We start from the raw sequence: 22464 nt of genomic DNA on the forward strand, positions 1-22464 counted from the left end.
TCTCTTTTGGGGAGGCATGCGGTTTTACTGAAATGGAAGGATGTTGCCCCTCCTGCACCTGATCAGTGGTTGCGTGACATCAGGTCCTGTTGGACTATGGAAAAGATTTGTTATTCAGTTAATAATTCAAATATAAGATTCCAGAAGTTATGGGGGTCACTTAATTTTACTCCAATGTTGTTTGACATGTATCTTTTCCACATTCCTTGTATTAAATTTTTAAACCTTTGTTTTTTTTTAATACTAGTCATATATAGCATCTGGTATACACGTTACAGTATTGCAACTTTCTCTTCATCTCCTTGATCTCCACTCTCTCTCTATTTTCATAAGATTACCTTTGTACAGTCCTTAACTGTGACTGCTTATGCATGATAGCTCTTGTCAGTGGTTCCAGGCAATCCTACTCTCCTTGGATTTTGGCCAAATGAATGCTGAACTTTAATAACCTCTATATTGTTGCCGTAAAGCTCTGCGGTCTAATTTGCTTTTTGTTTAAAGCGTTGTGTATCTGCATTTCTAGGCCTCTGCCCTTCACTCTCGAATGTTGCCAGTTGGACACTGCCTTTCCCCAGAGCGTGCTTTTCCTCTTTTTCTCCCTGCAGCAACATTTCCAGCTGCAATTTTATTTGGTTTCGATTTTCAATCCTTTTTTGCAGCTGTCTGTCCCAGTAGACTGTGCCTATTAAATGTTGATGACTTTTGTGGCCCTGTTTTATTTAAACTCTCAGGAATATCTAATTTGAGCACAAGGAAACAGGATTGAAATTTAATTACTCTACACAAGGATGTGAGATGGGGCTGTGACACCCAATTTTCCTCTTGGGAATGGATGTTGCATTAAGTTACGCACGTCTAATTGCAGAGACAGACCTGATGGTCCTGTTGGCCCTTGCAGATGCTTGTGTTCCACATGAACCTCTGCCATCAAGCCTAGTCACTCTGTCATACTTTTCCATTCTATCTTGCGTGTTTATCTAGCTTCACCTTAAAGACGTGTCAGTTTTTCTTTTCATTTCAGTCCTGCCCATAAGAAAACGGTTCCAAAACCACCTCTCTGCTCAACGAGATGTCTCGAATTTTTTGAAACGTGTGTTCCTGACTGTCTTATATAAATGGTTCTGGGGAAATTTATGGAGGGGTATGTCCACGTCTGCTGCAGGCTCGTTGGCGACTGACAAGTCCAATGCGGGACAGGCAGGCACGGTTGCAAGGGAAAATTGGTTGGTTGGGGTTGGGTGTTGGGTTTTTCCTCCTTTGTCTTTTGTCAGTGAGTGGGCTCTGCGGTCTTCTTCAAAGGAGGTTGCTGCCCGCCAAACTGTGAGGCGCCAAGATGCACAGTTGGAGGCGATATCAGCCCACTGGCGGTGGTCAATGTGGCAGGCACCAAGAGATTTCTTTAAGCAGTCCTTGTACCTCTTCTTTGGTGCACCTCTGCCTTGGCGAGTCTGTTGTCTATCTCTTTGTCGATCCTTGCATCAGATGAAGTGGTGCAGCCGAGGTAGGTAAACTGGTTGACTGTTTTGAGATGTGTGTGCCCGATGGAGATGTGGGGGGGCTGGTAGTCATGGTGGGGAGCTGGCTGATGGAGGACCTCAGCTTTCTTCAGGCTGACTTTCCAGGCCAAACGTTTTGGCAGTTTCCGCAAAACTGAATCACAGTGTGGCTTTCGCATAAACAGAGGAACTACTGACATGGTCTTTGCCCTCAGCTCCAAGAAAAGTGCAGAGAACAAAACAAAGGACTCTACATCACCTTTGTTGACCTCACCAAAGCCTTTGACACCGTGAGCAGGAAAGGGCTTTGGCAAATACTAGAATGCCTCGGATGCCCCCCCCCCCCAAGTTCCTCAACATGGTTATCCAACTGCATGAAAACCAACAAGGTCGGGTCAGATACAACAATGTGCTCTCCGAACCCTTCTCCATTGACAATGGCGTGAAGCAAGGCTGCGTCTTCGCACCAACCCTCTTTACTATCTTCTTCAGCATGATGCTGAAACAAGCCATGAAAGACCTCAACAATGAAGACGCTGTTTACATCCGGTACCGCACGGATGGCAGTCTCTTCAATCTGAGGCGCCTGCAAGCTCACACCAAGACACAAGCAACTTGTCCGTGAACTACTCTTTGCAGACGATGCCGCTTTAGTTGCCCATTCAGAGCCAGCTCTCCAGCGCATGACGTCCTGTTTTGCGGAAACTGCCAAAATGTTTGGCCTGGAAGTCAGCCTGAAGAAAACTGAGGTCCTCCATCAGCCAGCTCCCCACCATGACTACCAGCCCCCCCCCCCACATCTCCATCGGGCACACACAACTCAAAACGGTCAACCAGTTTACCTACCTCGGCTGCACCATTTCATCTGATGCAAGGATCGGCAAAGAGATAGACAACAGACTCGCCAAGGCAAATAGTGCCTTTGGAAGACTACACAAAAGAGTCTGGAAAACCAACCACCTGAAGAAACACACAAAGATCAGCGTATACAGAGCCATTGTCATACCCACGCTCCTGTTCGGCTCCAAATCATGGGTCGTTTACCGGCATCACCTACGGCTCCTAGAACGCTTCCATCAGCGCTGTCTCCGCTCCATCCTCAACATTCATTGGAATGACTTCATCACCAACATCGAAGTACTCGAGCTGGCAGAGTCTGCAAGCATCGAATCCATGCTGCTGAAGACACAACTGCGCTGGGTGGGTCACGTCTCCAGAATGGAGGACCATCACCTTCCCAAGATCGCGTTATATGGCGAGCTCTCTGCTGGCCACCGAGACAGAGGTGCACCAGAGAAGAGGTACAAGGACTGCTTAAAGAAATCTCTTGGTGCCTGCCACATTGACCACTGCCAGTAGGCTGATATCGCCTCCAACCGTGCATCTTGGTGCCTCACAGTTCGGCGGGCAGCAACCTCCTTTGAAGAAGACCGCAGAGCCCACCTCACTGACAAAAGACAAAGGAGGAAAAACCCAACACCCAACCCCAACCAACCAATTTTCCTTTGCAACCGCTGCATCCGTGCCTGCCTGTCCTGCATCGGACTTGTCAGTTACCAACGAGCCTGCAGCAGACATGGACATACCCCTTCATAAAACTTCATCCGCGAAGCCAAGCCAAAGAAAGAAGAGATCGAGTCGTTAACTTTCAGATGGAGAGCCACTTTCTCGTATCCATATAGCCTGAGGAAGCCAGGTGCTGGCTGTATACATTCTGCTACGTGTAGGTGCATGCAAGCCCAATGCACCTATGTGTTCGCATTCAAATTTATTTTCAAGTCGTGACATCAACGCAGCCCTGAGATTCTTTTTCCTGCGGGCCAGACAGAATTTCTAGTTACCCATAACTGTAATTATGGCACAGTTAGAATAGCAATTAGTGGAACACTGTTACAGTGATGAGGACCGTATTTGAATCCTACACTAAGGAGTTTGTACATTCTCCCCGCATCTGAGTGGCCCCCCACCACCCCGACTTTTTTTGATAGGGCACCTGCCGACATTTTTCCATGAACGGCCTGCTGAGTTTCTCCAGCGTTGTGTATTTTTACTTCAACCACGGTGTCTACAAATTTTTTTTTTTAATTTAATTTTTTATTTTTCACACTATGAACCTTACTGACCAAAGTAGATTTTCGTGTTTTACACTGTTGGTCAATTGGGGGTGATTGGGCAGCATGGGCTCGTTGGCTGTATGCCCTGTTACTCTTAATTTTAAGAGCTGTTGCATGATCAGAGATTGACCTTCAGTTGAATTGAACTCTTTTGCAGGGTCACTCCGCTGTTATGAATAACCCATCCAGGCAGCCGCTCGCCCTCAATGTCGGCTTCAGGTACATGCAAGGGTACTTTACAGGGTAGTGAGGTGTCTTGTGTTTGGCAAGAAATCTTCGACCTGCTTTAATGTAAAAATGCCAGAGTCCACTGCTGTGTACGGAATTCTCCAGGGGTGAATTCAGGTGGGATAACCTTCAGAAAAAGAGTGAGCCACTGAGACGATTAAAAGATCTGAGGAAGGTTGGTGGTAGTGGGCTCAAAGCAGTAAAAACCGAGAGGGAAGGTGGATGGGATGGAAATTGTCGAATGTAACTCGAGTGAGGGCTCCAGGTTCTCAATTTTCCCCCGAGCAGTGGATAAAATTGATCGGAATTGCCCTGGTCTTGCAAACCTTTCTGTTCAAACTGATGTGAGGCTTAATCATTTGACCTCCTGGATTCTCACAGACGCTGCCTGCAGCTCCTCGCAGCAGGATTGTTCTTGCCTGGATCAGTCGGAATTACAGACCCCTGTGAAAGTGGGAACTTCCGTGTGCACACCGTGATGACTCTCGAGCAACAGGTAAGTCTTCAGCTGATCGCCAAAGCCGTGCCCCATGAGGCTCTGCCATTGCAGCACGTTCCCTCAGTCTGCACTGCACCTGGTGAGTGGAGGTGATCTTTTCTCCGAATCAGTGCAGGAGGAGGGCCATTAGGGCTGCTGAATCTCCACTGGCCTTAGATCCGCGATTGCTTATATCCTCTGTGGTCTCTGACCATCTCAACTGCTCTGTCTGTGTTATTGTTTTCATCCGTCAATATCTGTTGAATCAAGATCCATTTATTGTCATAATAAATTAGGTGTAATATTACAAGAAATTTACCTCAGTCTGCCATAAAGCAAATAGATTTGCCATCAGCAGATATTGCCGGGTGCCTCTTAGAATTAAAGAAAGAGGAGAAAAAGGAAAGCACCCCCCCTCCCCCCAGAGTCACCTCCAGTGCTCCCTCAGGCTCCGCAGCGCACAGATGCTGGTTCAAACCACAGGCAACCCGAACCCCAGATCCTCACCTCCGACACGATCAGGAAGCCTTCAGCACCTTTTTGCATCCTGGTTCCAATACCTGCTATCCCTTCAGACAGTCTCCAGCCTGGTGTGAGTGATTTGACTGTAGTCACCCGCAGCCTGTGTGGGTTCCTCGCCTTAAGTCTCTTTTAAGTCTTTCGCCTGTATGTTCTTCAGCCGCAGAGCCCGTGAATGGTCCATACCACCTTCCCCCCCATCAAAATACTATACAGCATTGTCTTCCATCACCATTTTGTGGTCCTCGCTCTGCCCTCCACGATTGCCAGTGATTCTACATTTGCAGCCGCAGGTTTTCCACGCATTTGCCAGAGGGGATAGTTTTTCCTCTATCAAACTCCTATACATTCTTCTCTATTCCCGGGGGGAGGGGGGGGGGGGGGGGCAATTTGAAAATTTCCCCTTTATTACTAAAATTCCCTCACCAGTCATAACATCTTAATATTTCTCCCTTTTTAATATCTCGTAGAATCACAGAATGGTTCTAGCAGAGGGGCAGGTCTCTCTGTGCAACTCCATAAGAGCTGGCTCCACAGATTTTCTTCCAGCATGTTGACCTGTGTGCTATATAAATAAATAAACGGAACTCTTCGGCCCTGCAGTGAGTTGGTCTCCCCTTTCCTGCAGGGCATTTGACACTTGTATTTTTCTGAAATGTATTTACTCCAGCTAACCCAGAAAGTTGAAGAGGGTTTTGTATTTAATATTTATGGAGTCAAGTAACCAGGACATGCATCTTTTAACCATCTTAATGGATATTTTAACTATCCAAATCGCTTTGTCCATGCTGACTGGAGAATTTGATCTTCTCCATCTTTCCAACAAGGCATCAGTATAATCACTTGTATTGTCTGCTTCAGAGCTCTTGCAGGTAACTTGCTTTTGTTCTGCCTTTTTTTTTATATAGGCTTGTGGCTTTATATATTTGAAATAATTCTTTCATCATCAGTATAACCTTCCTTAAGTAGAGTCCAGACATGTAGGTGACATTCAAATGCATTTTCATGGGGGCTCTTTGTTGTTAGAGAAATTGTACCCAGTTAAACAAAAATATCTGCACACCCTGTGATTGCGGTGCAATACACAAGTGCTGGAGAAACTCTGCAGGTCACGCAGGGGCTGCAGGAAGCAGACCAACGTTTCGGGCCTGAGCCCTTCAGCAAGGTATGAGCGAAAAGCAGGCAATGAATGACTGAAATGGTGGGTGGGCGAGGGAGGAAGGGGCAGAAGGAGGAGCACAGGCTAATGGACAAGAGGTCGTAGGTGGATATGGGTGAGAGGGCAGAATAGAAAGAAAAATGGATGATTGGAGGGGGGGTTTAGTGCCGAATGGAGAGGGAAGAGGATGGGGAGCTGAAGGGATAAGGAAAGAAGAGGAGAGGCAGGGAAGGCGATTAACGGAAACTGGAGATGTTAGTGCCATTCAGTGGGAGAGTGCCCAGACAATTTGCTCAGTTTGGCAGTGCACGAAGCCATGGACAGACGTGTCTATTCAGGAATGAGGTGTAGAATTAAAATGAGTGGACACTGGGAGGACTCTAATCCACTTTTCAACAAAGACCTTCCTGTTGTTTATCTTTCTGATTGCTTGTTGAAACTGCACCTCGTGCACTGTGTACAAGGACACACGGTCCACGTGAACACTGCCACCGAAAGGGTCTTTGACCAGAACTGTAAAACTCTGTTCCTTTTTCCAAAGAGGCTGCCTGCACTGCTGACTGTTTTCAACATCCTCTGTTTTTTATTCAACTCTGTCCAATTCTGCTCTTACTTGCTCCAGCATTTTCATCACCAGTCTAACTGGTCTATAGTTTCTGGGTTTTTTTAAAAATTGCCTCTTAAATAGTGGGATTTGCATTTGCTGCCATCCAATCATTAGGAATCATTCTTGAATCTCTGGAATTTTGGTAATTTGCTGCCTTTTAGACCCACTTACTCCTCTAGCATTTTGGTTCAGACTGATCGTTGTGTTGCCCTTGTTCACTCGAGACCCTGTTCCCAATATTTTTCAGCACCAACTGTAATAGCAAATTATCTGACTTTTGCCATTTCTTTTTGCCCCAGTTTACTTTATATATATATATATTATATATACACATATATATATATATATATATATATATATATATAGAGCCAGCTCTTCAGCGCTTGACGTCCTGCTTTGCGGAAACTGCCAAAATGTTTGGCCTGGAAGTCAGCCTGAAGAAAACTGAGGTCCTCCATCAGCCAGCTCCCCACCATGACTACCAGCCCCCCCACATCTCCATCGGGCACACAAAACTCAAAACGGTCAACCAGTTTACCTATCTCGGCTGCACCATTTCATCAGATGCAAGGATCGACAATGAGATAGACAACAGACTCGCCAAGGCAAATAGCGCCTTTGGAAGACTACACAAAAGAGTCTGGAAAAACAACCAACTGAAAAACCTCACAAAGATAAGCGTATACAGAGCCGTTGTCATACCCACACTCCTGTTCGGCTCCGAATCATGGGTCCTCTACCGGCACCACCTACGGCTCCTAGAACGCTTCCACCAGCGTTGTCTCCGCTCCATCCTCAACATCCATTGGAGCGCTCACACCCCTAACGTCGAGGTACTCGAGATGGCAGAGGTCGACAGCATCGAGTCCACGCTGCTGAAGATCCAGCTGCGCTGGATGGGTCACGTCTCCAGAATGGAGGACCATCGCCTTCCCAAGATCGTATTATATGGCGAGCTCTCCACTGGCCACCGTGACAGAGGTGCACCAAAGAAAAGGTACAAGGACTGCCTAAAGAAATCTCTTGGTGCCTGCCACATTGACCACCGCCAGTGGGCTGATAACGCCTCAAACCGTGCATCTTGGCGCCTCACAGTTTGGCGGGCAGCAGCCTCCTTTGAAGAAGACCGCAGAGCCCACCTCACTGACAAAAGGCAAAGGAGGAAAAACCCAACACCCAACCCCAACCAACCAATTTTCCCTTCCAACCGCTGCAATCGTGTCTGCCTGTCCCGCATCGGACTGGTCAGCCACAAACGAGCCTGCAGCTGACGTGGACTTTTTACCCCCTCCATAAATCTTCGTCCGCGAAGCCAAGCCAAAGAATATATTCTTTGGCTTGGCTTCGCGGACGAAGATTTATGGAGGGGGTAAAAAGTCCACGTCAGCTGCAGGCTCGTTTGTGGCTGACCAGTCCGATATATATATATATATATATATATATATATATATATATATATATATATATATATATATATATATATATATATATATATATTATTTATATATATATATATATATATATATATTATATATATATATATATATATTATTTATATATATATATATATATATATATATTATTTATATATATATTTATATATATATATATATATTTATATATATATATATATATTTATATATATATATATATTTATATATATATATTTATATATATATATATATATTTATATATATATATATATATATATTTATATATATATATATATATTTATATATATATATATATATTTATATATATATATATATATATATATTTATATATATATATATTTTTATATATATATATATATATATTTATATATATATATATATATATATATATATATATTTATATATATATATATATTTATATATATTTATATATATATATATATGTTTTGTTCTGTATTTTGGCCTGCAAGGGACAAAATTTCTCTTTTTCATATTTATAGAATTTCTGCCATCAGTTTTTACGTCTGAGCAGGTGTGTTGTGTTCAACTTGCCCTCCTTTTTAATTTTAAATGTTTAAAATGAATTTTAAAATTGGACATACAGTATGGTAATAGCCCTTTCAGCCCATGAGCATGTGCAGTTCAATTACATCCAATTAACTTTAACTAATTTCCCCCCCCCCCGTATGTTTTGAACAGTATGGGAGGTAACTGGAGCACTTGGAGGAAACCCACACAGATGTGGGGAGAACGTACAAACTCCTGCAGAAAGCATGGGATTCAAACCCCGTGTCCTGATTGCTGGCGCTGTAATAGTGTTGTGTGAACCGTGCCACATTCATCAATGCCTTTCTGAATTCTGACAAGTTCCCAGTCCTCAGTCTGACTGTTTTCTGGCCATACAAGCCTTTTCCTTGGATCTAATACTATGTTTTTTTAAACTTCTCTTGAGAGCCATGGTTGAACTTTTTTAATTTGACTTGGAGATGGGTATGTCTATGGCCATTAATCCCACTGGAGGCAACCTCAGTTGATAATTAATTCAAAGCTGCTTCCTTCAGGTAATCTCAAGCTGTTTCCCAATTTATCCTTTAAATAAGCTTTCAATTGATGATATGCAAATATTGTTATTCCATATTTGTACTTCAACTGTTCAAATGTTAATAAATTATTTCCCAAAAAACAATTTTCTATTCTTTTGATTCCTTTTCTCTCCCATTCTCTAAAGGAAAGGTTGCGTATTGTAAAAGGGATAAGCAGATTTTGCGTCAATAGTAATTTTGGAATTTGGTAATCATTTTTTTTCCTTTCTAAGTGGATCTTCTTCCAGGTATTAAGTAAATGATGCAATACTGGTGAGTTTTTATATTGTACCCGCTTTTCATCCCACTGATAAAGTATATATTCCGGTACTTTTTCCCCTATTTTATCTAGTTCTATCTTAGTCCAGTCTGGTTTTTACCTTGTCTGGTAAGAATCTGATAAATACCTCAATTGTGCAGCTCTATAATAATTTTTAAAATTTGGAAACTGCAAACCACCTAGATTATACCTCTCTGCTAATTTATCTAACGCTACCCTTGGATTCCTCCCTTTCCACAAGAATTTCTTTATTATTCTCTTTAGTTCATTAAAGAATTTTTCTGTTAAAGGAATTGGTAATATTTGAAATAAGTATTGTATCCTTGGGAACACGTTCATTTTAATGCAGTTTACACACCCTATCAACGTTAGCAGTAATTCTTTCCATTGTTTTAAGTCTTCCTGCAATTTCTTTATTAGTGGCTGATAATTTAGATTGTACAAGTGGCTTAAGTTATTATCTAACCTGATCCCTAGGTATCAGATTGCTTGTGCTTCCCATTTAAATGGTGATTCTTTTTTAAATTCTGTATAATCTGCATTACTCATTGGCATCACTTCACTTTTATTTGCGTTGATCTTGTACCCCGATATTTCTCCATATTCCTTCAATTTCTTATGTAATTCTTTTACTGATACCTCTGGTTCTGTTAGATATACTATGATGTCATCTGCAAATAAGCTGATTTTATACTCCTTCTCCTTTATTTTTATCCCTTTTATTTTATTTTCTATTATCAGTTCTGCCAAAGGTTCTATTGCTAAGGCAAACAATGAGGGGGATAGTGGACATCCCTGAATAGTTGACCTACTTAATTTAAAGTGACTTGATACATATCCTTTTACTGCTACCTTCGCCAACGGTCCATTATACAATGCTTTAATCCAATTTATATTTTTCTGGTAGATTGAACTTCTATAATACTTTAAATAAGTAGTTCCACTCTACTCCGTCAAAGGCTTTTTCTGGGTCTAGAGCAACAGCCACTGTTGGTTTCTTATTTCCTTGAACTGCGTGGATTACGTGGATTAGATGAATAAGTTTGCAGATATTGTCCGCTGTTCATCTTTTCTTAATAAATCCAGTTTGATCTTGTTTTACTATTTTAGGTGCACAATCGGCCAATCTGTTTGCTAATAATTTCACTATTATAACTCTTATAGTCTGAGTTAAGTAGAGATGATGCTGGTGTTAATGGATCCTTCCCCGTCTTTGGTATTACTGTAATTATTGCTGTCTTACATGAATCTGGCAATTTTTGTGTTTCTTCTATCTGGTTCATTACTTCCAGGAGAGAAGGAATTAATAACTCTTTAAATGTTTTATAGAATTCTATTGGAAATCCGTCCTCTCCTGGTGTTTTATTGTTCGGCAGCTTTTTTAATATATCCTGTACTTCCTCTTTTTCAAATGGATTTATTAGTTTGTTTTGTTCCTCCTTGCAATTTTGGCAGTTCAATTTTAGCTAAAAATTCCTCTATTTTATCATCTTTCCCCTCGTTCTCAGTTTGATACAATTGTTCATAAAATTCCTTAAAAATTTCATTAATCTCTTTGGATTATATGTAATTTGTTTGTCCTTTTTCCTTGATGCCAGTATCGTTCTTTTAGCTTGTTCTGTTTTAAGTTGCCAGGCTAATATTTTATGTTTTTTTCTCCCAGTTCGTAATACTTTTGCTTTGTTTTCATTATGTTCTTCTCCACCTTGTATGTTTGTAATATTTCATATTTAGTTTTTTGTCCGCCAGTTCTCTCCTTTTCGTTATATCATCCCTTTTTACTAATTCCTTTTCTGTACTTACTATCTCCCTTTCCAACTGCTCTTATTTCCCGATTGTAATTCTTTTTTCATCTTTGTCGCATAACTTATTATCTGCCCTCTAATGAAGGCTTTCATTGCGTCCCATAATATAAATGTCTTTCACTGATCCTGTGTTTATTTTAAAATGTGTTTTAATTTGGCATTCAATAAACTCCCTAAATTCCTGTCTTTTAAGTAGCATGGAGTTTTACCTCCATTTATATGTCCTTGGTGGGATGTCCTCCAGTTCTATTGCTAATAATAGGGGTGAATAATTAGCTTTATACTCAGTTTTCCTAACTCTCCCTTGAATATGGGCTGACAACAAAAACATATCAATCCTTGAGTAAGTTTTGTGCCTACTCGAATAATAAGAAAATTCCTTCACTCTTGGGTGTTGCCTCCTCCATATATCCATAAGTTTCATTTCCTGCATTGATTTAACTATAAATGTGGCTACTTTATTCTTTTTACTTGTCTTTTGTCCAGTTTTATCTAACATTGGGTCCAAATTAACGTTAAAATCCCCCTCCTATCAATATATTTCATTGTGTGTCTGCAATCTTCAAATAAATATCCTGCATAAACTTTTGATCCTCCTCGTTAGGTGAATATATATTGAGCAAATTCCAAAATTCTGAGTATATCTGACACTTTATCATTACATACCTCCTTGCCGGATCTATTATTTCCTCCTCTATTTTGATTGGTACATTTTTGTTAACTAATATGGCTACACCTCTAGCTTTTGAATTATAGGATGCTGCCGTTACATGTCCTACCCAGTCTCTCTTTAGTTTTTTATGTTCCACTTCAGTTAGATGTGTTTCCTGCACAAATGCTATATCTATTTTTTCCTTCTTCAATAAATTTAGTAGCCTCTTCCTTTTAATTTGGTTCTGTATTTGTGATAGTACAAATTCTATCACCAATGTGTATATGTACAGATTCTAGTGTAGGATGACTGTGATTGGCTGAGAGTGTAGGCACACCTACTGGCAGGTCTTAAAGGATTGCTCCTAGCCAGACCAGGTCATTCTGGACTGGTCAACCTACTTGTGATATGCTCCAGTCTTTTAGTTAATAAAAACCTGGGTTTGGATCAACAAGTCTTTGGTTCTTTCGATGCGCTCTGCATTATTCCATTAATGTTTATAGTCATATAGTTCAACATGGCCATCTTATATCTTGCATACACCTCTTACCCACCTCCATCCCCCTTTTCCCCTTTTCATCTCTTAGTTTTCTCTATTACACTTAATGTACGACAACACATTTAAGATATAAAGTATCCCCGCAGTTCCCACATTTACTAATACCTTAACCCCACAAGTTCCTCCCCTCTCTGGGTTGCCCCATATCCCTTGCCAGGCAACCACAACTCCCCTTTTCATTTGGGTTGCAATCTTGTTCGCAGCGTCAACTGATTTTGCAGTGACAGTTATTCCCCCTCTACCCAGCCCTCTCCAGAAAACACTTTTTTTAAACACATATAACAAAGCTCTCTCTTCTTTTCCCCTCCCTTCCTTCCCTTCTCTTTTTCCTCTAGTTCTTTACATATACATTGTTTTTGCGTCTTTATATATACTTTATCACCGTTCTTCATCCTTGTTACATCTCTTCATCTCTTCTCCTGTTCTGCAAATGTTCTGCGAATTCTTGCGCTTTCTCTGCATCCAAGAACAGTCTGTTTTGCTCCCCGGGTATAAATATTTTAAGCATGGCTGGATGTCTTAAAATGAAATTGTAACCTTTTTTCCAAAAAGTTGATTTTGCTGTATTAAACTCCTTCCTCTTTAAGAGTTCAAAACTTGTGCCTGGGTAAAAAAAAAAAAAAAAAAAAAAATTGTCCCTTGTATTCCAATGGTTTATTATCTTCTCTAACTTTATTCCTTGCCCGTTCCAGTATATTTTCTCTTGTCGTGTATCTCAAAAATTTTACTAAGATGGATCTTGGTTTTTGATGTGCCTGTGGTTTCGGAGCTAATGCTCTGTGAGCCCTTTCTATTTCCATTTCTTCTTGCATTTGTGTCGTTCCCAGGACCTTCAGGATCCATTCTTTTATAAATTTCATGTCTGTGCCTTCTTCACCCTCCTTCAAGCCCATGTTGTTATGTTGTTTCGCCTACTATAATTTTCCAACATATCAATTTTCTGAGATAACAACTCTTGTGTTTCTTTAATTTTTTTGTCACTTTCTTCCAATTTTCCTCTTAAGTCATTTACTTCCATTTCTACAGCCGTTTCCCGCTCTTCCACATTCTCTTTTCCCTATTTCTGTCTTCACCAGTTCTAACCTTTGCATTTTATCTTCTGTTCTCTTCATTTTCCTTTTAATTGCATTAAACTCTCATGGTAACCATTCTTTTAGTGATCTCATTTGTTCTTCAAAAAAGACTTCATCTATATTTTGTTCATCAGTTTTACCTTCTATTTCATCTTCTGTATCTGTGTTTGTTTTCTTCTTCTCTTTGTGTCTGTGTCTCTTCTGTTTTTCCTGATGAGCTGCTTGTATCTCTTTGTCGGGCCTCTTGTTGCTGGTCCTCCCCTCCTGGCTGGTTGTCTGTTGTGCTTCCTGACGGTGATCTTCTTGTCGGTCATCCCTCCGTCTATCTCCCTCGTCTGTTTCATCGCTCCTTCTTCTGCTGCTTTCCTTGTCCTCCAGCTGAGCGCCCTGGTGTCGGGTGTCCCTCAGTTGTTTGCTCTGTGACAACCCACTGCTCTGCATAGCACCCCTGCCAGTGTCCTCTTTCTCCTTTGATTGTGCAGTTGCACACTTTTGTTTGGCTCCGAGAGCCGTTTTTGTAGTTCATCGGCTGATGGGTCATGACTCCGCAGGGCAGGCACTGACCTCAAGGGTCGGGCGCTCCTCGCCACCACAGCGTCCTGTTCCTTCGTACAGACAAAGCCACCTTCTATCTTCTCCAGCGACTTTTCTACTTTTTTTTTCCAGTTGTTTTTACTTTCTCCTTCTTGGAAGCCATCTTCTTTCTTTTCTCTGTATCTTTATCTTCTATTTTTTTTGTACTCTATTTCTGTTATATGACCAGGACTTAAAGATTATGGGCCCCTCCCTATGAAACAGTCAAGTTTTGGTTTCTTCCGCACTTCTCTCCTATGGACTACATTAAAAATATTGATATTGTGAGAGGCGAAAAGAAAACTAGACTTTTACTTAATGTACTGTGGCCACAAGGGGCCCTGTTGAAAATCCTGCCCTAAATTCCCTTTCTACGTGCAATCCCCAGTAGTGTTTCTGCCACTCGCTGTCTCTTAACCCCAGGCAGGTCCTACCCTGTTAGCCCCGTTGGTTTGGGGGCCTGCCATCCTTTTTCCATATCTCGATGAAGGGCTGAAGCCTGAAACATGGGTCATGATGTATTTTTATCTATGCTACCTAAAGAGCACTTGTTTGACCTGCTGAGTTTCTCCAGCATTGTGTTTTCACATCAACCACGGTGTCTGCAGACTTTTATGTTTTAGGCGGGTTGGATTTTACACTTTTTAGAGTTGATCTTTCTTCGTGTGAGGCGACCCACACCTTTTCCACTTTGCCATCCTCCTTTTAAAGGCCAAGTAACTGGGAATATTTAATTCCCACTTTGACCAACTGCAACCACCTCAGTGTGATGGCTATTAATTGTTCTATTTTATTTCTATTGATGTTTTGGTGTGTCTGATGCTTATAAACATCCATTTGGATAGAGAGCTTTGAATTTTATCTTTTCCCTGAGGGATGGCAGAGTGCTTGCAGGGTCCTGGATAAATTTAATCCGGTAAACAGCTTCACTTTATCAGGAAGACATTAACTGAATATACATCTCATTGCTCCCTCATGGGATATTGGTGCATTTCCTGTATTACATCAGTGATTCCGTTTTGAAAGTGTTCCGCGCATGATTTAAATGCAAGTTTGGTCTATTTCTGTGTTGTTCCTTGGCGTAACCAAGTGCTATTTCTGAGTCTAGGACATGGTGTGCTTCACAGCCCAGACCCTGGTCCGCATTCTCTCTCATGGCGGCTATCGGAAAATCTTGGGACTTGAAGGAGATGCCAGCAGTAAGTCAGATCAGATACTGTTTATTGCCATGTAATAAAACAGAAATGTAATGTTACACGAAATTGCTGTTCGTCTGCCATAAGGCAAAAATTTGCCATTAGCATTGCCCGGCGCCTCTTCACAGTCAGAGAAAGAGAAGCAAAAGAGAGTCCCCTCAGAATTATTGAGTGTCCGTGGATTCGCAAAAGACTCCAGTTCAGTTCAAACTATCGACAACCTGAGCCCAGACAAACGATGAGGAAGTCTTCAGCACCCAGGGTATTTCTCAGGGGTCCTTCTTGCCCTCAGCATTCTCGGTTCTGATGTCTCATTCTCCAGCAGCCCTCAGCTTGGTGTGACTCCTTTCATCTCAAGTCACCTGTAGCCTGTGTGAGTCCCCTTGCCTGCATTGCCAACAGCTGTGGGTGCCCCTGTTCTTTCCGTTTCTGGTGACTTGACCCAGACCGCTGCTCCCCTGGACTCTGCAATCCCTTGTGGCAGTTGCCGAACCCTGTCGCCACCATCTTGAGCCCAGACCTTTGTGGTTGCGTGATTTTAAACAAAATACCATCAGCTCCCATTACAGGCTGTTTGAAGCCTCTGTGGAGCTGTTGGCAGTATGACTGCGGTAGGACCCCATAGGGGAGCACTGTGACTGATCCCCGCCCTCCCTGGGTCCACTCCGGCAGTACTGATGCGTTGAACTTACTTTTCCATCACCTCTCTTCAAACTCCTCATCTCTCCACCAAACCCCTGACATGTTAGGCTAATCGAGCAACTGTACTTTCCACTCTGATGACGACCCACGGTCAGCTTTTGAGTTGCAGGCCTGCAATGAGCTCGCTGATTGCACCCAATAAGGTGTCCACAACCTTGCGCTATTGAGTAAGAGCACTGCTGATCCCATTCTGCTGTTGTAACTTTATCCCTGCTGGAATGTGGAAGTAGGTAGACAGCAGCCTTGGTTGTGGCACACCTAGAATGCTACAGCACAGAAAACAGCCATTCAGCCCTTCTAGTCTATGCCAACCATTATTCCGCTAGTCCCATTGACCTGCTCCCATAATCCCCTCGACCTCTCCCATCCACGTATCCATCCAATTTAATCTTAAGATCGAGCCCATATTCACCACATCAGATGGCAGCCCATTCCACACTCCCTCCTGAGTGAAGAACTTTCCCCTAATGTTCCCCCTAAACCTTTTCCCTTTTCAGCTTGAAACTATGACCTCGCGTATTGATCTCCCGCGTCTAAGTGGTAAAAGGCCACTCCCATCCACTCTGTCCGTACCTCTCATAAATCTTGTAAACCTCGATCAAATCTCCCATAATTTTCCTTCGCTCCAAGGAATAAAGTCCTAACCTGTTTAATCTTCTGCTGTAACTCCTCAAGTCCCGGCAACATGCTAGTAAATCTTCTCTGCACTCTTTCAATCTAAGAAGGAGTAAAATCAAACGCTGCAGATTCTCCGGCAGTGCCCGCTTCTCTCCCCCAGACTTGCACAGTGCTTCTGGCATTTTCTCTTGTTTGGGTTTGAGTGTCTGTCGTGTTCAGTTGCCGAGAGGAAATTTGAAAGACTGGTAGCGTTTAGATGAGGCGAGGAAAGAATCTCCCATGTGCCTTTTCCTCACTCTTGGAGTCGTAATCACTGGCAGAATTGAGTGGGAGGTTAATCCCGTTCTATATTTTTCCATTATGTAATATTAAAAGTGATGTCGCTGAGGAATGCTGGCAGCATTTTTTTTTTGCAGAGCACATTCAAACATCAGCAAGTAGCCCTGCTCTCAGCGAACCTCTGCTTTGATGTGCTTATTTGTTGGAGCAATGATGCAAATCCAGAGCATTAATTCCCCAGCTTGTTGATAGTTTGAGGTTGAATATCTTTTGGTTTGAGGTCCACAGCATGATCCCACCCCCCGACACAGCTTCCCCTCTCCACTTCTGCAAGGATCACTCACTCCCTCTATTCTCACGAATAGCTCTCTTCCCCACCCCCGGGTCCCTACCCCTCTGACTGCAGGAAGTGCACCTTCCCTCCACCCCTGCTGCCATTTGGGGCCCCCATACAGAGCTTCACTTGTGAGTCAGCAGGGGTCATCCACTGTTCCCATTGTGGCCACCTCTACCCCGGAGAGTGTACACAGACTGAGAGGTCGTGTTGTTGAGTACCTTCTCCCTGTCTGCTGCAATAACCAGGAATTACAACGAACAACCATTGTCATTCCACACACCATTCCCACACTGATCCATGACCTTCTACTCATGCACTGCCAACCGAAGCTCCCTGCAAATTGGAGCCCTGTGCCTCGCACCCTCCGACCAGGCTTCTCTGGTTCCCGAATCTCTTTGTCTCTGTTCTTCTGTCTCCTTTCTTCCAGCTGCCTTCCCCTTCCCTCTCTATTTAGAAATCTACCTCCTCTCCCTGTCAACTTTTTTTCCCCCTCTTGCACCCCCTCACCTACACTTGTAGGCCTGCACTCCCTCCTCACCTTCCCCCACCTTCTTAATTCAGGTGCCTGTCTACTTTTTTGCACATACCTTGGGAAAGGGTTCAGGCCTAGAACATTGGTTTCCCTTCTCTTTGGATGCTGTGTGATTAGCTGAGTGTTCCAGCATTGCCATATAACGATACTCACACTGATTAAAGGTCCAGCCATTCTCAACCTTTTTTTGGCTGCAATCCCCTTGGGTCTCTGCTCTAAGTTTATGGGCCCCCTTCCCTGTGAAGCATTCAAGTCTAGTTGGTTTCTTCAATACTTCTCTCCCATCGACTACATAAGAAAACTTGAAAAAATATTAGAAATAGATGGGCAGAAAAATAAAAGCTCCGAAGTGCAAAGGGACTTGGGAGTCCTCGTGCAGGATCCCCTAAAAGTTGACCTCCAGGTTGAGTTGGTGGTGAAGAAGGTGAATGCGATGTTGCTGTTCATTTCTAGAGGGTTAGCAAGAGAGTACTCCCCTTGGAATCAGGCCAACAGCATGCAAAATTATGCTGTAAATTTATACCAATTAAAGCCTATTAATCTCACTCTGGTCTGTCATGTCTAATTGATAGCATTACAAGAAATTACAGCATTACAGAAAGAAGGAGGCGGTGGCGGCCCCGATCCGGGCAAAAGCGAAGGGGAGGCGGCGGCCTCGGTCGAGTGAGGCAGGCGGAGGCCCTGATCCGGGCAAAACCGAGGGGGAGGCGGTGGCCCCGGCCTCGGTCGAGTGAGGCAGGCGGAGGCCCCTGTCTGGGCAGAAGCGAGGGGGAGACGGAGGCCCCGGCCTCGGTCGAGTGAGGCAGGCGGAGGCCCCTGTCTGGGCAGAAGCGAGGGGGAGACGGAGGCCCTGGCCTCGGTCGAGTGAGGCAGGCGGAGGCCCCAGTCTGGGCAGAAGCGAGGGGGAGATGGAGGCCCCGGCCTCGGTCGAGTGAGGCAGGCGGAGGCCCCGGCCTCGGTCGAGTGAGGCAGGCGGAGGCCCCAGTCCAGGCAGAAGCGAGGGGGAGGCGGTGGCCCCGGCCTCGGCAGAGCGAAGCAGGCAGAGGCCCCGGTCCGGACAGAAAGAAGGAGGCGGCGGCCCTGGTCTGGGCACACGGAAAGCAGCAGTGGCCCCGGCCCCTGTCCAGGCAGTATGGTCTGATCTAGGAGGGGAGGCAGGCCGCTCCAGTCCGGGTAAGAAACCTGCATAGGAGAAGGCCACTCCGATATAAAACCTACGACCCAAGGACCTCGCTGTCACGTCCCAGCTTGCTTGGCCACGGAACACGAACCATGGGTGTAAAGGGTGGGGCCAGTACTGCGCGCACTGCACTCCACCTAAAAGCTCCTTTGCGCAGGCCCGAGTACAGGTCCACGTCCTCCCCCTCCACGTCCTCCCCCTCCACGTCCTCCCCCTCCACGTCCTCCACCTGAACGTCCTCCCCCTCCACGTCCTCCCCCTCCACGTCCTCCCCCTCCACGTCCTCCCCCTCCACGTCCTCCCCCTCCACGTCCTCCCCCTCCACGTCCTCCCCCTCCACGTCCTCCCCCTCCACGTCCTCCCCCTCCACGTCCTCCCCCTCCACGTCCTCCCCCTCCACGTCCTCCCCTCCACGTCCTCCCCCTCCACGTCCTCCCCCTCCACGTCCTCCCCCTCCACGTCCTCCCCCTCCACGTCCTCCCCCTCCACGTCCTCCCCCTCCACGTCCTCCCCCTCCACGTCCTCCCCCTCCACGTCCTCCCCCTCCACGTCCTCCCCCTCCACGTCCTCCCCCTCCACGTCCTCCCCCTCCACGTCCTCCCCCTCCACGTCCTCCCCCTCCACGTCCTCCCCCTCCACGTCCTCCCCCTCCACGTCCTCCCCCTCCACGTCCTCCCCCTCCACGTCCTCCCCCTCCACGTCCTCCCCCTCCACGTCCTCCCCCTCCACGTCCTCCCCCTCCACGTCCTCCCCCTCCACGTCCTCCCCCTCCACGTCCTCCCCCTCCACGTCCTCCCCCTCCACGTCCTCCCCCTCCACGTCCTCCCCCTCCACGTCCTCCCCCTCCACGTCCTCCCCCTCCACGTCCTCCCCCTCCACGTCCTCCCCCTCCACGTCCTCCCCCTCCACGTCCTCCCCCTCCACGTCCTCCCCCTCCACGTCCTCCCCCTCCACGTCCTCCCCCTCCACGTCCTCCCCCTCCACGTCCTCCCCCTCCACGTCCTCCCCCTCCACGTCCTCCCCCTCCACGTCCTCCCCCTCCACGTCCTCCCCCTCCACGTCCTCCCCCTCCACGTCCTCCCCCTCCACGTCCTCCCCCTCCACGTCCTCCCCCTCCACGTCCTCCCCCTCCACGTCCTCCCCCTCCACGTCCTCCCCCTCCACGTCCTCCCCCTCCACGTCCTCCCCCTCCACGTCCTCCCCCTCCACGTCCTCCCCCTCCACGTCCTCCCCCTCCACGTCCTCCCCCTCCACGTCCTCCCCCTCCACGTCCTCCCCCTCCACGTCCTCCCCCTCCACGTCCTCCCCCTCCACGTCCTCCCCCTCCACGTCCTCCCCCTCCACGTCCTCCCCCTCCACGTCCTCCCCCTCCACGTCCTCCCCCTCCACGTCCTCCCCCTCCACGTCCTCCCCCTCCACGTCCTCCCCCTCCACGTCCTCCCCCTCCACGTCCTCCCCCTCCACGTCCTCCCCCTCCACGTCCTCCCCCTCCACGTCCTCCCCCTCCACGTCCTCCCCCTCCACGTCCTCCCCCTCCACGTCCTCCCCCTCCACGTCCTCCCCCTCCACGTCCTCCCCCTCCACGTCCTCCCCCTCCACGTCCTCCCCCTCCACGTCCTCCCCCTCCACGTCCTCCCCCTCCACGTCCTCCCCCTCCACGTCCTCCCCCTCCACGTCCTCCCCCTCCACGTCCTCCCCCTCCACGTCCTCCCCCTCCACGTCCTCCCCCTCCACGTCCTCCCCCTCCACGTCCTCCCCCTCCACGTCCTCCCCCTCCACGTCCTCCCCCTCCACGTCCTCCCCCTCCACGTCCTCCCCCTCCACGTCCTCCCCCTCCACGTCCTCCCCCTCCACGTCCTCCCCCTCCACGTCCTCCCCCTCCACGTCCTCCCCCTCCACGTCCTCCCCCTCCACGTCCTCCCCCTCCACGTCCTCCCCCTCCACGTCCTCCCCCTCCACGTCCTCCCCCTCCACGTCCTCCCCCTCCACGTCCTCCCCCTCCACGTCCTCCCCCTCCACGTCCTCCCCCTCCACGTCCTCCCCCTCCACGTCCTCCCCCTCCACGTCCTCCCCCTCCACGTCCTCCCCCTCCACGTCCTCCCCCTCCACGTCCTCCCCCTCCACGTCCTCCCCCTCCACGTCCTCCCCCTCCACGTCCTCCCCCTCCACGTCCTCCCCCTCCACGTCCTCCCCCTCCAAAGCTGGCGGCAAAACTCTCCATGCCAAACTGCATGAGTTTTTCAAGCTCTGCTGGGACCAAGGAAAGCTGCCTCAGGACCTTCGTGATGCCATCATCAACAACCTGTACAAAAACAAAGGCGAGAAATCAGACTGCTCAAACTACAGGGGAATCACGCTGCTCTCCATTGCAGGCAAAATCTTCGCTAGGATTCTCCTAAATAGAATAATACCTAGTGTCGCCGAGAACGTTCTCCCAGAAGCACAGTGCGGCTTTCGCGCAAACAGAGGAACTACTGACATGGTCTTTGCCCTCAGACAGCTCCAAGAAAAGTGCAGAGAACAAAACAAAGGACTCTACATCACCTTCGTTGACCTCACCAAAGCTTTCGACACCGTGGGCAGGAAAGGGCTTTGGCAAATACTAGAGTGCCTCGGATGCCCCCCAAAGTTCCTCAACATGGTTATCTAACTGCACGAAAACCAACAAGGTCGTGTCAGATACAGCAATGAGCTCTCTGAACCGTTCTCCATTAACAATGGCGTGAAGCAAGGCTGCGTTCTCGCACCAACCCTCTTTTCAAACTTCTTCAGCATGAGGCTGAAACAAGCCATGAAACACCTCAAAAATGAAGACGCTGTTTACATCCGGTACCGCACAGATGGTAGTCTCTTCAATCTGAGGCGCCTGCAAGCTCACACCAAGACACAAGAGCTACTTGTCCATGAACTACTCTTTGCAGATGATGCCGCTTTAGTTGCCCATTCAGAGCCAGCTCTTCAGCGCTTGACGTCCTGTTTTGCGGAAACTGCCAAAATGTTTGGCCTGGAAGTCAGCCAGCTCCCCACCATGACTACCAGCCCCCCAACATCTCTTTCGGGCACACAAAATGGTCAACCAGTTTACCTATCTTGGCTGCATCATTTCATCGGATGCAAGGATCGACCACGAGATAGACAACAGACTCGCCAAGGCAAATAGCGCCTTTGGAAGACTACACAAAAGAGTCTGGAAAAACAACCAACTGAAAAACCTCACAAAGATTAGCATATACAGAGCCGTTGTCATACCCACACTCCTGTTCGGCTCCGAATCATGGGTCCTCTACCGGCATCACCTACGGCTCCTAGAACGCATCCACCAGCGTTGTCTCTGCTCCATCCTCAACATTAATTGGAGCGACTTCATCCCTAACATCGAAGTACTCGAGATGGCAGAGGCCGACAGCATCGAATCCACGCTACTGAAGATCCAACTGCGCTGGGTAGGTCACGTTTCCAGAATGGAGGACCATCGCCTTCCCAAGATTGTGTTATATGGCGAGCTCTCCACTGGCCACCATGACAGAGGTGCACCAAAGAA

The 22464-nt window shown here is 46.6% G+C and overlaps 1 protein-coding gene across 2 annotated transcripts in view; it reads left to right on the forward strand.

Annotated features, from left to right (window-relative positions):
• ilf2 (interleukin enhancer binding factor 2) overlaps positions 1-22464 on the forward strand; it is a 63105-nt gene that overhangs the window by 35825 nt on the left and 4816 nt on the right. The window contains exons 11-13 of one of the 2 annotated variants that reach the window (XM_069940616.1): positions 3768-3829; positions 4220-4334; positions 15188-15278. In XM_069940616.1, coding sequence (XP_069796717.1) covers positions 3768-3829; positions 4220-4334; positions 15188-15278 — 268 coding nt within the window. The remainder of the gene's footprint in view (positions 1-3767; positions 3830-4219; positions 4335-15187; positions 15279-22464) is intronic. The other variant, XM_069940618.1, reaches the window with a different exon arrangement.

This window comes from Narcine bancroftii, chromosome 5 (assembly GCF_036971445.1).
Source record: "Narcine bancroftii isolate sNarBan1 chromosome 5, sNarBan1.hap1, whole genome shotgun sequence".
Classification (NCBI taxonomy): domain Eukaryota; kingdom Metazoa; phylum Chordata; class Chondrichthyes; order Torpediniformes; family Narcinidae; genus Narcine; species Narcine bancroftii.